The 13,510-nt window shown below is 42.5% G+C and overlaps 1 protein-coding gene across 8 annotated transcripts in view; it reads left to right on the top strand.

Moving 5' to 3' along the window:
• Positions 1–13,510, top strand: part of GRIA1 (glutamate ionotropic receptor AMPA type subunit 1) — a 189,315-nt gene that overhangs the window by 155,883 nt on the left and 19,922 nt on the right. For all 8 annotated transcript variants that reach the window (XR_014507042.1, XM_083422727.1, XM_083422730.1 and 5 more), the window contains exons 12-13: positions 8,827–9,025; positions 10,003–10,250. Coding sequence is in view for 7 of the 8 variants with exons in the window: in XM_083422727.1 (XP_083278853.1) it covers positions 8,827–9,025; positions 10,003–10,250 (447 nt within the window). In the remaining variant the exon portion in view is untranslated. The remainder of the gene's footprint in view (positions 1–8,826; positions 9,026–10,002; positions 10,251–13,510) is intronic.

The raw sequence follows: 13,510 nt of genomic DNA, 5'->3' as shown, positions 1-13,510 counted from the left end.
ACACTTCGCCTTGCATGTAAAAGCATTTTTAGTTGCATTTGAACGTGTGCCTTATGTCAGACCTCCATGGCTAATCAAGATTCAGATCCATAAAAGTGATAATTGGACTATTCCTACAGTTTGAGTGGTACAGAGAGTAGTGCCAACTTGGGCTTGCTTGTGGGAAGGCACTGCCATCTTTTGCATTCTGCCCCAGGGCAAGAGGTTATACATTTGACACATCAAGTTTCATAGTAATTGACTAGAAGAAAGGTAGTAGGTTGCATATTTAGAAGCGGAAAGGCTTTACAGTGGTACCTCATGTTACGTACTGTCCCCCTTACGAATGCTGCGGGTTATGCACTCCGCTAACCCAGAAGTAGATGTCCCTTGTTGCAACCTTTGCCCCGGGATGCAAGCGGAAGTCGCGCTCTGACGGCACGGCAGCAGCAGGAGGCGCCATTAGAGAAAGCATGCCTCATGTTATGAGCAGTTTCGGGTTACAAACGGACCTCCAGAACGGATTAAGTACGTAACACGAGGTACCACTGTATTTGGTCGTCAGTTCTGGAGATGGGGAGGTCCCTGTGCATTTTTCCTTCTCCACTTTTGCATAAAGTCACCCTGTGACAAATATGTCAGTTGACTAAATAAGCCTTTATTAAAAATGAATTGAACAGCAAATCTAGGAAATCTTCCCTAAGCAGCCGCAGCTTTAGAAGACCAGATTTGCCTTTCTAATTAAAATGCTGTCAGTTTTAAATGTAATTCTCCACAAGAAACAAGTTCTAGGGAAAGCGAACGAGAGTGGTGGTGGTGGGGAGGAGGCTCAAGAAGCTGCTCAAACAAATTTCAAAGAGATTTATTTTGTATATTTCATGATGATCATGTTCATCTTTCCATCTTAAGTGTGTTCGGCTGGAGAATTGGTGCCGTTGGTAATAAGCTGTCGAGTAAATGCAAAGTACTGTTAGCTTCAGTTACCTTCAGCAGGGGATCAGATCAGAGAGGAAGTTGTCTGATGTCCGAGGTGACGTTTTGTTTTTCAAAAATGAGAGATTAGTGTGATACAGTTCTTCCTTTGTTATGCAAAGAATTAATCCATTAATTAAACCAAAACAAGAGGCCCTGACATAATTTGGGAATGAGGCATCTCCATTCCACTCTTGCTCTTGCAGAAAAATTATGTCAAATTAGGTTGTGAGGAGGAGAGTGGAGTGAAGGTTTCTGCGTTGCAAGGAGCAATCTGCATCCGAGAATGTAAAAATTCTTACCTTCAGAATAAAAATCAATGCATGCAAACAGTTTACCAAATGACTATGGAAGCAATTCAATGTGGCACTATGGCAATCATTCCATCAGTGCAAGCATTTCAGCTTGCCAAATCGAATGTTCCCCCCTCTCTTTCCCATGCACACAGCGGATGGGGAAGCCCGGTTGCACTAGCGGAAGTCATTCCACAGACTGCCACTAGTGGGGCTCATTAGCTGAATCCTGCCCTATGTGCACACTTAGTCATAGGTATCCATCCTCAGTGTTGAAACAGGTACAAGGTCTGAGCTCTAAGGCTTGGGCTGGAGCAATGGAGGAGCTAATGAGAGAACCGCATACTGTATTGCCTGAGGAAATAAAGTGGAATTATGTACGCTACTGCTAGCTTGCCGTTTTCTCATTTTTATCTTCTAATCTTTCACCTGCCTGATGCCCTGCCCTCAGTATGTATAGTGCAAATTTTTGCAGATCAAGCACAAGAGAAGTCATTTCCCCATCAGTTAGCAACACTCTTAATATTACTACTACTACTACTAATAATAATAATAATAATAATAATAATTTCTATTTTCATTATGACTGCTACTTTTTTTTCTTCAAGAAAAACCTTCCCTAGCTTTGATGGATAAAGTTTTACTTGTGTTTTTTAACTAGTCTGCATAGATACAAAAAGTTGTGAAATCCCTAATTCCCATTCCTTAAGTTCAACCAAAAAGAGTTGAAGAAGGGGTATGAGGACAGGGTTGCCAACTGACCAGCATTACCTGTGTTTATGCCTTTTAACAGCTGCTTGATCCATAAAAAAGAACAGATGAAGGTTTTTCATAGTATGACAATTATACTAGAGATTATTGCCATCCAGTTAAGGGTTTGAGGGTTCCGGACAAACAAAAGAAAAGTGCTTCACAGGGCATTAAACTATGGAACTACATCCCACTAGTGATGGCCACCAACCTGGATAGCTTTCAAAGAGGATTAAATTCATGGTGAATAGAGGTATTGGACCACTGAATATCAGCTGCTGGGAAATGTAATGCTGTTGCACTCAGATCCTGCTTGCAGGCTTCCCTTAGGCATCTGGCTAATCACTGTGGCCACAGGATGCTGGACTGATCCAACATGACTCTTCTTATTTCTTTAAATGAATTACCATGTGTTAATGCTGGCAGATCAAGCTGCCACTAAAGGCATAGGAGCAGTAAAAGAAAAGAAAAAGGTAGGCAACCCAATGAGAGATGTCTGTTTCCTAACATAGTAAATTTAATAATGTGCAAGAACCATCTGGCCAATCTGGTGATTTCATCAGAAGAGGTCCTTTGCTCTCCCCACCACCACCACACACACATTGAGTTATCCAAACATTAATTAAAGCTCTCCTCTGCACAACTGCACCTCCGCTTATTGCTTCCATAGACCTGATTCTATGAAAAAAGATCCTCCTTATTCCAAACACCCACTATGTCAATGAAAGAGAATAAATCTAAAGGGCAGGTGCACAAATCCAAATGTCAAGATTTATGACACTGTGCTTTGGGAGTACAGTACTAAGCTGAGCTGAAGATAATAATTATTCTCTAATGAACAAAGTGCTTAGAAGGAAACAGCATTGCATCTTCTATTGTGACACAAAGCAGGTAAACCTTAGGTTTCAAGAGTGGTGGGATTACCCTATGCAGAAAGATTCAGACCTCAGGCTATCGATGCAGGGCAAATGAAACTTTTTTCTGCATGCAGGGGAAAACACACCCAAATCCTTAGTGTACCACAAGCAGAGGAAATCCCTCTGTTCCTCCATCAATTAAGATGCCTTCAAAAGAAAATGTATTAAATATCAGCAAAGTACCCAGGATGTGTAGATGTACAGTACATGCCTACATACGAACATACATTCTCATGTTGGCCAGCTAATCAGAATCTGCTGAGCAACGTGTCTGTTTGTTTGTTTGTTTGTTTGTTTGTTTAAAAATTAATATGAGGAAAGGGGGAAATGTGTGTTCAATGTTGCCACTAGGGTTCAGACTAAACTTGCCCCCAACATATCTAAAATACAGGTTGGTTGCAGCATAATGGTTTAGCATTTCATGAGTGCACCTTCTTTTTCCCATGGGTTCTCCTTGTCAGATTCAAAACTCAAGCTACAACCATAGTTGGAAGTTTTAACACTTTTATGTATGAAGTCAGTATGTAGCATCTCACCATGGGTCTACAGGCTACAAACTGATAAGGCATGACAGAGATCTAAGACACATGGCTAGGCTGAAGACCCTTGACATTCCCCCTGTGTTCTCATTTTGAAGAGTGGGGCGGGCACAGCTATTTGCACAGTTGATGTCCCCTGCCTCAGACTAGGCAAGTAAATAGGCACTCCTGGGTAGACGCTGCACGTGTAGGGTTTGTTTGCAGTAGCACTGTCACCACTGCATCCCTGGAGGTGAAGGTGGAGTCGATGGAGCCAGCTCACTACTGGATTTGTCCCCAAGTGCCACCCAAGAAAGGGGGCGAGGCTCTTTGGTGGCAAAGGAGGGCAGCAAAGTCACCTCAGTGGCTGGTGATGACACTTGGGGTGTCAGATATTGCGTGGGCAGGCCACTCTCCTGAAAGCCCATTAGACCAGTGGTTCTCAACCTGTGGATCCCCAGATTTTGTTGGACTACAACTCCCATCATCCCTGAGCTCTGGCCTTGCTAGCTAGGGGTGATGGGAGTTGTAGTTCAACAACATCTGGGGACTCACAGGTTGAGAAAGGCTGCATTAGACCCTTCTCATGGATCCATATCTCCCCACCTACCAATTCACTGGGACCCTCTCCCAGTTCAGAGTTCTCCTTGGGTTCCAGTTTCCTGTCCCCCAACCCGCTAAGGTAAGCCTCTTCCATTTCTCCTCCATTGCTGCCCACCATCCAACCACCCGCTCCAAGATATCTCCACACGACTCATGCCTTTCATTGAATGTGACATTGAACATTGTATATTTTTAATGTAGGATTGTTTAACTCTTAGTGGGGGGAAATAGCTTACATGATGGTTCAGCATCTGGTTATGTATCCCTGAGCTATTCAAAACCAAAATTAACAAACCAAGCCCAACTGTCCACAGCGCTCCCCCATCCCCACTGCTCCCACCCCTAAGTAATGACAGCAACATACAATCTGGTAGCGTGAGCCATCAATATAACTGACAGGCAGGGGTTCAGTGATTAAGAATAAGAAAACCATGACTAAGGTCTAAAGGCTGGGATTTAGTTAACTGCAGCTGTGGGAATTTAAGTCATAAAAATATCTTGGCTTCTCAAAAAGGAGAAAAGCTGTATAATTTGCAGCTGGAGATGAATATGATTATTTGGCATGCAAATGCAGCTTGTCAGATTGAAGTGGCCGTCATCAGCAGAAATGATGGCATTAAACGCTAGCCAGTTATTCTTGTTTGGTGCCTCTGCGCTTGCTACAAGTGCTTCCAGTTGACAGGAAATGGGAGGGGAAGCAGGAAGGAGGCAGAGAGATGGAAAATCAAACAGGAAAGGAATCAGGAGACTGAGCTGCAAGCAGAAGAGGGGTGCAGATAGAACAGCCCCTGATTCCTCACCGAAAAAGTGGACATAGAACCTGCATAAAATGTGAATATGTTGAGATGCAAATTTAGAAATAATTTTTATGATTTAAATAGAAATACAATGCATCTCACCATGTGGGAGAAGACAGTGACTGGTGATGGCCTGTGTACCTGCTCAGTCTGCCAACATTTGATAGGCAGTTTCAAGGTCCATGCTGCTCTTTCTTCTTAGAGTTCTTTATCTTTAAAGCAGACTTCAAACAGAGGACTTTCCTCTGTAAATTAGAACACACGGCCATCTAAGGGACAGAGTCTGCAGCGGAATGAGAAGCAGGTATATGAAGGAGAGGTGGTGGATGAGACAGATGGCTGGGGAAAAGAGGGGAGAAGTGGAAGCCAGTGAGGACTGAGGGAAAGTGGGCAGGCAGTGAACTTTAGAGGTCTTGGGCCCAAGAGATTAGAAAGGAGCAAAGAGGGCAGCTAGTGGAAATGTTCAGATTTATCTATTGATATGAACTATGCAGGCCAATCTTTCTATCCTATCTAATGGATACACTTGTGCAGTTTGACTTTATTTATGCAACTTTGCATAATATAGCCATGTATTCAAAGCATTTGACATTTGGGGCAAGTGCTGAGGTGACAGAAGGTGTAGAGAAGTAGTGAGAGCAAGTCCTTGAGACCCTCAACAATGGCACAAAATGAGTTAGAAAAACTCAGGCCTGTGTGCTAGCAGGGTGTTTGCAGGTTCGGAGTGTAGAGGGCTAAGTGACTTGTCCAAGTGACATCTATAAAGACCCAGCAGCTGGCACCACATTATGCTATTCTTAGTTCCTCAACATATTTGCTAGTCTGCCATCATTATATCTTTTTAAGCTCTGGCCACATTCTTTGACAACTGGTATCTGTGAATCCTGGACGCTTAGAGTCTTCTAAGAATTTAAAAGCAAATGCAGCATCTGGACTTGTGATGAGATAGTCACTTTTCCATTTCCCCAGTTTCAGACAAAACTATCACATTTATTCAGGATGGATTTGCCACTGGGCATGTGTTCTCTCTGATTTCCATCACCATCTCTCCCTCTCCCTTGCACACACTCTCTCTCTCAAGCTGACCAGTTGCATTTGTCTAAAAGGATTTCAAATCAAGCTGTTATAATGAATGTGACTGCATCATGTTTGGAAACTGCACCAGAGTTTAGATGCAATATTTAAATGCAGAGTTTAGTATGATATAAAAACAATGCATAGTGTAAGGAGCAAGTCCGATTTAATGTTTTTAAATAGTGGAAATCAGTTAAAATGCATTGGTTTCCTCTTCTATAGAAAGCTCTGAAAACCTAGTTCTGCAGTATGGTTGATTTTTAACTGGGGAAAAGCCAGCTATGGATGGCTAGAAATCTTCGCATCCCTAGGGCTGCAGTCCTGTACACACACTTTCCTGGAAATAAATCTTATTGGCTACATTTGCATGTGATGCTCATCCATAAACTATTGTGTACTAAGTTATTAGTTAGCATCAGATGTGTGTGAATGACTCATGAAGGGTTTTGCTTAAGAGGTCTCAACTCATGGTCATAGCTTTTTTTGCTCTAACAGACTGGTGCACACAGAGACCTATAAACTCAGCTAACTAGCCAGGCTAGAGGCCTTGTGCCTTATCTTGTGCTAGGAGCAGCTTTAGTCCTAAGGTTGTAAACAACATTCCACAAACGTTAATTTTGCTACAAGACCACATTTGATAAACCAACAATAAGTCAGTGTTTGTTAGCATGAAACCAACTGCAATCCTGGGTTTGGATGCCACACCAAGCTAAATTCTTCATTGTTTGTTTACCCACTTGTGCAAAAGCAGAAGAGAAGTGGAATGCACAGTATTTCATACTAATAGCTTTTGGCTTAGCATCATGAGCAATTTTACACATTGAGTTATTAGACACAGCTAGGATAGCACTGCAACATACCTCTCCCTGCAGCAGATACTCTTTGTTTTAATAGTTGCAAGGTTTATTAGAGAAACAAGGATGAGGTGACAGATGACATGTCAATGAATAAACACAAATGTGGTGCTTAAAAAAAAAGTTGGACAGCCCACCTGAAGCATGGAGTGAGAGGCGCAGGGCAAAATGCATGGCTGATCCAGAGCTTGACTTCCTGGCTATGCCCGTCATGCAAATGACAAAGCCATCTTTAATCTATGCTTGTCATTCACCTCGAACTAGACCACCAGGGAGGCTCACCTGGTGCCTTCATTGCATATCTTTTGGTTCCAGGCGTTCCTCTTCTCCCAGGCCTTTGACTAATTGAACCATCTATAGTGTTTTAAATTGGGGGTGGGGTATTGTTTTTGTTTGTTACTATGGTATGTATTTTTGTGTTTTGTATCGCAAGCCACCCTGTGATCCTCGAATGAAGGGAGGTATAGAAATTTAATAAATAAACAAATCAAAATAAACCAGCACAATGCTTAGGTCTTGGTGGTTCCTACAGTGTGTACTTCCTACCAGCTGGATTAACTAGAACAGGGTGTGATTTTTCCAACTGTTAAGTCACACATATTAGTTCGCAGGAACTTTTCAGGAACGTGGGCAGCTAGTTCCTTCATGATCGTGACACTCCAGCTACTAAGTGGCACAGACGAAATGTCACTGCTGTTGCTTCTTGTGTGAATGCAACATTTCCCTTTTTATAGCTAGAGCTGCTACTGGCAATTTCGTAATGGGCTGAGCAGAGGAATGGCGTGGGAGGGTGCTTTTACCATTCACATACACAGTGCAGGGCTAAGCCCTTTAACTCCTATCCGTGCCATGCAATGGATGTGAATTAACTTGCCCTTTCAACCACTACTGCTTCATCATCCCTAGGATTAATTACAGTTCTGGATTTTATATCAAAGCGGTAAAATGAAAATTATTAATGAAAATTATTATTAAACAAATCTCAGCTATTAAAAAGAAGAAGCAACTTCTTGCACACATGGAGACCCAGGTTCAGAATGCTCTCCACAGAAAGTTTGCTCAGTCAGTAAAGCATAAGACTCTTAAGCCAGTGTGGTATAGTGGTTAAGACTGGTAGTCTCGTAATCTGGGGAACCGGGTTCGCGTCTCCGCTCCTCCGCATGCAGCTGCTGGGTGACCTTGGGCCAGTCACACTTCTTTGAGGTCTCTCAGCCCCACTCACCTCACAGAGTATTTGTCGTGGGGGAGGAAGGGAAAGGAGAATGTTAGCCACTTTGAGACTCCTTAAAGGGAGTGAAAGGCGGGATATCAAATCCAAAACTCTTCTTAATCTCAGGGTTGTGGGTTTGACCCCCACATTGGGTGAAAAATTCCTGCATTGAAAGGGGTTGGACTAGATGATCCCCATGATCCCTTCCAACTCTATGATTCAAGCTTCAAGGTACAGGAGGCCTCCCTTTCATGTCTTCTGCCATCAATGGCAACCCCATAACTTTTCTTCTTGGTAATTCCAGTGTTTGGGTCCTTCACTATTGTTATGGTGATATTCTTCACATGCTAGTCCAACTTCAGTGGACATAAAACCATTAGGGAAAGGCATGCTAGTTGCAAGTTCCTCCTGAAATCTATTGTTGCTTTCATCAGCTGTTGATTGTTCAAGTCAAGATCATTTGTGTGGAGCTGCTTTTCATAAGATTGTCGTGTAATTTGTTCTCTTGCATCTATGAAAGTGACAAGTTTTAGGATCTGTGTAGAGGCAAGACACACGGAAGTGGTTTATTTACATAGTAAGCTGCCATTGAACAGTTGTTCTCTCAAGGGGCCTCCACATGCTGATCATTATATAGGAAGGTGGCCTCACAGGTGAAATTTGACAAGATACGATAGGTGCTAGTGACTGGAACCTTTTAATATAACCTCAGGCATGCACATTTATACGTTTTTAAACTAAACAGTGCACAAAAACTAATGCTTGTGCAAAAGCAGAGCTTTGTGGGTTGCATTCTTATTATTTTCTACTCCTCTCCTTTAAATTTACCTTCACTCTTTCTTTTTCCCTTTTCCTGCAGATCTCTGTCTGGGCGTATAGTTGGTGGGGTCTGGTGGTTTTTCACCTTGATCATCATCTCTTCTTACACCGCCAATCTAGCTGCGTTCTTGACAGTAGAGAGGATGGTGTCTCCCATAGAGAGTGCAGAAGACTTGGCCAAGCAAACAGAGATTGCTTATGGGACTCTGGATGCTGGGTCTACTAAAGAATTCTTTAGGGTAAGAGAAATTAGTTCTGACTTCACTATACAAAAGCAAGAGTCTCGTGCTAGCTCAGGAAATGCAGCACGCGCGGGGTCTGCCAGATACCATAAATACTCCAGAAGCACGGCATAATTACACGCTTCCACAGATTACTGAGTAATTACACTTAGCAGCATCAAAAGTAATTACCCTGTGACTTGCAGCTCAGGTTTAGAGAATAATAAGTACTTGGTTAGCTCTGTAATTTAATGGTACCATTTGCCCGATGTAAATACATTGGTGTTAGACTCAAGGGGAGTTTATGTAGCAAGGCCCCCTCCTCCAAAGTGCACTTCCTTTCAATGGTCTAATGCCCCCTGTTTCTCACTTCCCTCAGCCAGCCCACTCCATTTATGGAGTGCAGTGCAAATGTGACACTTCAATCGCTCCTACTGTTCATCACATGAGGCTGTGTAATATTGAATCCCACCATTGGAATACTGTCTGCCCACAAGAGGTTTTTGGAAGTCTTTCCCAGCCCTGATATACCAGTTCACAATTACTGGCAATTCCAGTGATTCAACCTTGAACCTTCTGCACTACATATCATGTCTTCTGCCACTGATTGATGGCCTCAGTGTAGGAGTTGTGTTCCTAGCCTAGTTCCTAGTATGTTGCCAAAGTATTTGCATCTTTAGCTGCAAATCCCTCTTTCATTCCATTCAGCCTAGTTCTTGTTCCCTAAAAGGTGCCTTTCAATCACAGAAACAGCAGCAGAGGCCTAGCTGCGTAGCGCCAACAATCCATGCAATACGTTTCACCCCATACTCACCACCTATTGGCAGGGATTGTGTGGAGGCCATTCACCTCTATGAATCAGCCCCCAGCCCCGAGTCCTTTCTTCTCCCTACCTATGCAAACGCAGCCCAGCAAAATGTGTGTCTTCCTTGGTGTATGAATCTCTGCTCTATTAACACATGCTAAGAGCAGTGGATTTATGCTATTCTGGACAGAGATCTAAAATAGCGGTTTTTGAGAAGATGTGGACGTACATGAAGTCAGCTGAGCCCTCTGTTTTCGTGCCGACAACAGAAGAGGGGATGAAGCGTGTGAGGAGATCCAAAGGGAAGTATGCCTACCTGCTAGAGTCTACCATGAATGAGTACATTGAGCAGAGAAAGCCATGTGACACCATGAAGGTGGGAGGTAACTTGGATTCCAAAGGCTATGGCATTGCAACGCCAAAAGGTTCACCACTGAGGTAGGTAGACTGAATGTGTTACTCCTTTAACTGAGGCCCAAGCAGTCAAAGCATCCATAAATGTGCCTCCAGACTCAATTACCACAGTATACAGATAATGATAATGATACTCAGGGCATGGGTGGGAGACGTGAACTGCTGGACTGCTGCTTAACAGTGAAGCCAGTTTGTCAAGGACTGCTTTCCGCCCCCTTATGCAATGACTTCACTCCCTATGTTTTAATTGATTGTAACTGGGTATTTACAGCTGGCGTTGTGTGGCATACTGGCTACTGATTAACAAAGTAATACTTTGATGCAGCTTGCTTGTTTTATGGTGCATGAGAGTTGTGCAATATGTATTACAGTCCTTGTTTGGATTCAAACTTAAAAAAGGGGTGATTCTACTGGTAAAAGTGTTTCAGTGTGTGCATGTCTGAACAAAGAGATGCAAATCTGTGTAGGGCGAATAAATGGAAAAGCTAAGTGTTTTCCTTTTAGCTAGGCAACAAAACAGCTCAAAGGTTCTTATGCTTAGCTGGTTACCCTTAGCAACCAAGGCCTAGTTGGTACAAGGTACTGGGCCAAAGTGTTGCAGAGGAAGGCATGACTAGACAACATGCACGCAGCATACACACAAATGGAATGCACAACAGCCACACAATACAAGCGACAAGCTGAACAGAAACACGCACACAATAATGTGCCAGTGCATTAACCACGCACCAGAAACACTTTGCAGCATGTTATTATCCACACAATTCTCTTCATTTCTATAGTGATCAATGACGTGGCATACATAACCTGATTCTTTCATCTACACTCCAATACCAGGGCAAGGCAGGAATTGTGTGCAGCTGCAGGGTTTGGGTCTGGATGTGAGTCTTATGTTTTAAAGGAGAACAACATTTGCTGAGGGAGATTGCTATTGTCCTTTTTAAATTGAGATTTTAAAAGAATCCTGCTGTGCCAAAATCTTTAGTGTATATTGAAAAAGCTGCGGCATTTCTTCTGGAAAAAAAATGAAAACAGAAAAATGCAAAGGTTGATTTATCCTGTTCTTCAAAATATCCTCTGTACGAGGAAAGGAAAGGCGAGGAGAGGAGAGGGAGACAAATATGGTTATTCTTAACATGACTTCCCAGCTCAATAGAAACAGCCAAGGGAGGACACTTTGTTTTTCCATTTGGTCTGATGGTGCTTCTTTGGAACATATGGTCTCAGTTTCCCTTCCCATAATGTTTGTTGTGTGTGGTCATTTTAACTGTTTAAACTAATATTATATGCTCTTCAGTCACCCTCTAGCATCTCTCTGCACTATTGCAGGAGAACAGTCCAGGGAATGTATTCTGTTCTGTGACTGACTCTATTCTTGTTTCTATCAGAGTCCACAGACATTTGGTCACTGAAGTCATTGGGATCAGAATCAGTTGTGTGTGGAAAACATTAGGCACTATTTACCACCACCACCACCCAAAACAATGTCAACATGTCAATAAAAACAGTCCTGCAACACAATTCAGGCATTAAGAATAGTAAACACTAAGGAATTATTTATTTATTTATTGCATTTATACAGCACCTTTTTCTCCAAGAAGAACAAGATGCCATATACAGTTCTCCCCCTCCTCATTTGATCCTCTCCAGCTGAGATCAGACAGACCCCTTCCTGTTGCACTTCTGGTGCCGACTGTGGACTTTTTAATTTAATTTTATTTTATTTCTAGTTTTGACTTGTGGGGGGGGGGAGGTTTCCCTTTAAAAACAACAGCAACCTGAGTTACTTGTGCACTGCTTAGGGACAACTGTAATTAAATGTTATATAAGTTGTTTAAATAAATAAATAGACAGAGAAAAGTAGAGGAGGCTGGCACAGTTTGGCATTTCTAGAAACAGCAAATTCCACTGCTCCACAGCAGCTACCAAAAGGCACTTTCCAGAGCTGAAATGTTAGCGTGAGAACAGCAGGAGAGAAAGCAGAGTGATAGAGAGCATAGGAGGGAAAGCAGTGTGGAAGGGAAAGGGGACTAGATCTGGCTGGAAAAGGGAGTTACTGAGGAGAAGTGTCTCAGAGGTCAGAGAGGGCAGAGGGATGGGGTGGGGGAGAGAGAGAATAGGAATATGGAGTCTGAGAGCACAGAACTTGATCCTCTTGAAATTACATATTCCCCCCCCCCCACATGCTTTTATTTTGGTGCACTGAGCATGCCATTTTATATGAATATGCAACATCATCCCATAGAATGAGAAATTTTACTCTTTGTCTTTTCCACTGCTTCATGGCTCACAGTACTTTTGGAAATATGCATTTGTGTCTGTGTTTTAACCTATTAATACTAAATAAAAATGAATATTGAACATGCAAAACGTATTGGGGGAACCCAATGACACATAATAAGTGTGTAATCCAGGGAATGTAAATGAGAAGAGGAGAAACTTATACTCTCTCTCTCTCAGATAGATAAATAGATCTCCCTCTCTCTCTCTCTCTCTCTCTCTCTCACACACACACACACACACACAACTAGAAAGAGAAGTGAATCAGGGGAGGTAGGCGTGTATTCTGTAATTGGCTTTCTTTCTCAAAGTGGTAACCTTTAAGCAAAGCTCCCCAGAGGCCCATAAACTTGTATGTCAATTATTCCAAGTCATTTAAATGAATAAAAGTGTTCCTTGTCAAAGATCCAACAAAACTAACACACATCAGAGGAAAATGTGCCAGCCAACTCTGTTTTTCATCAAGGATTCTGTGACTGTAAGATATTGAAAGATGCTGTATGAGCTGCAGAGGAGAACCAATTACTTCAAACTTAGTCTCTTAAGGGGAGAAAAACAAGGAACAAACAACCTGAGTACTGCAGAATGATCTGTACTTAAAGAACAACAAAGAGTTCGCTGGGCTTTATAACGCCATATTACCCACGCAGGAATTAAAATATTATTTCAGTTCACCGATTACTACATCTTCTTAGATTGCTAAACAATGACTGTACAAATGAGGCTGTGTTCCACTTTAGAATACAGATATAATCATCTGTGTTGCATCATCGCTGCTTGAGCTTAAATACAGCTCACACACTCAGTGCCCAACATGTGATGTGTCAAATGTGACTCAAAGTTACACCATGTAATACATGCAAGGGTCCCAGTAAAACACCACACAGAAGCTTTGTTTTTTGCTTTCAGCAACACAGTGCAGTACCAGCAATTCCAGTTCTTCCTTTCCACCCCCCAGTAGCAGTACTCTTAGTACAGGTGGGAACGCCAGATTGGTGGTGGCA

This window comes from Podarcis tiliguerta, assembly GCF_965153285.1.
Source record: "Podarcis tiliguerta genome assembly, chromosome: 2".
NCBI classification, from domain to species: domain Eukaryota; kingdom Metazoa; phylum Chordata; class Lepidosauria; order Squamata; family Lacertidae; genus Podarcis; species Podarcis tiliguerta.
Note: the sequence above shows the minus strand (reverse complement) of the source record. Positions and strands in the feature narration are given on the sequence as shown.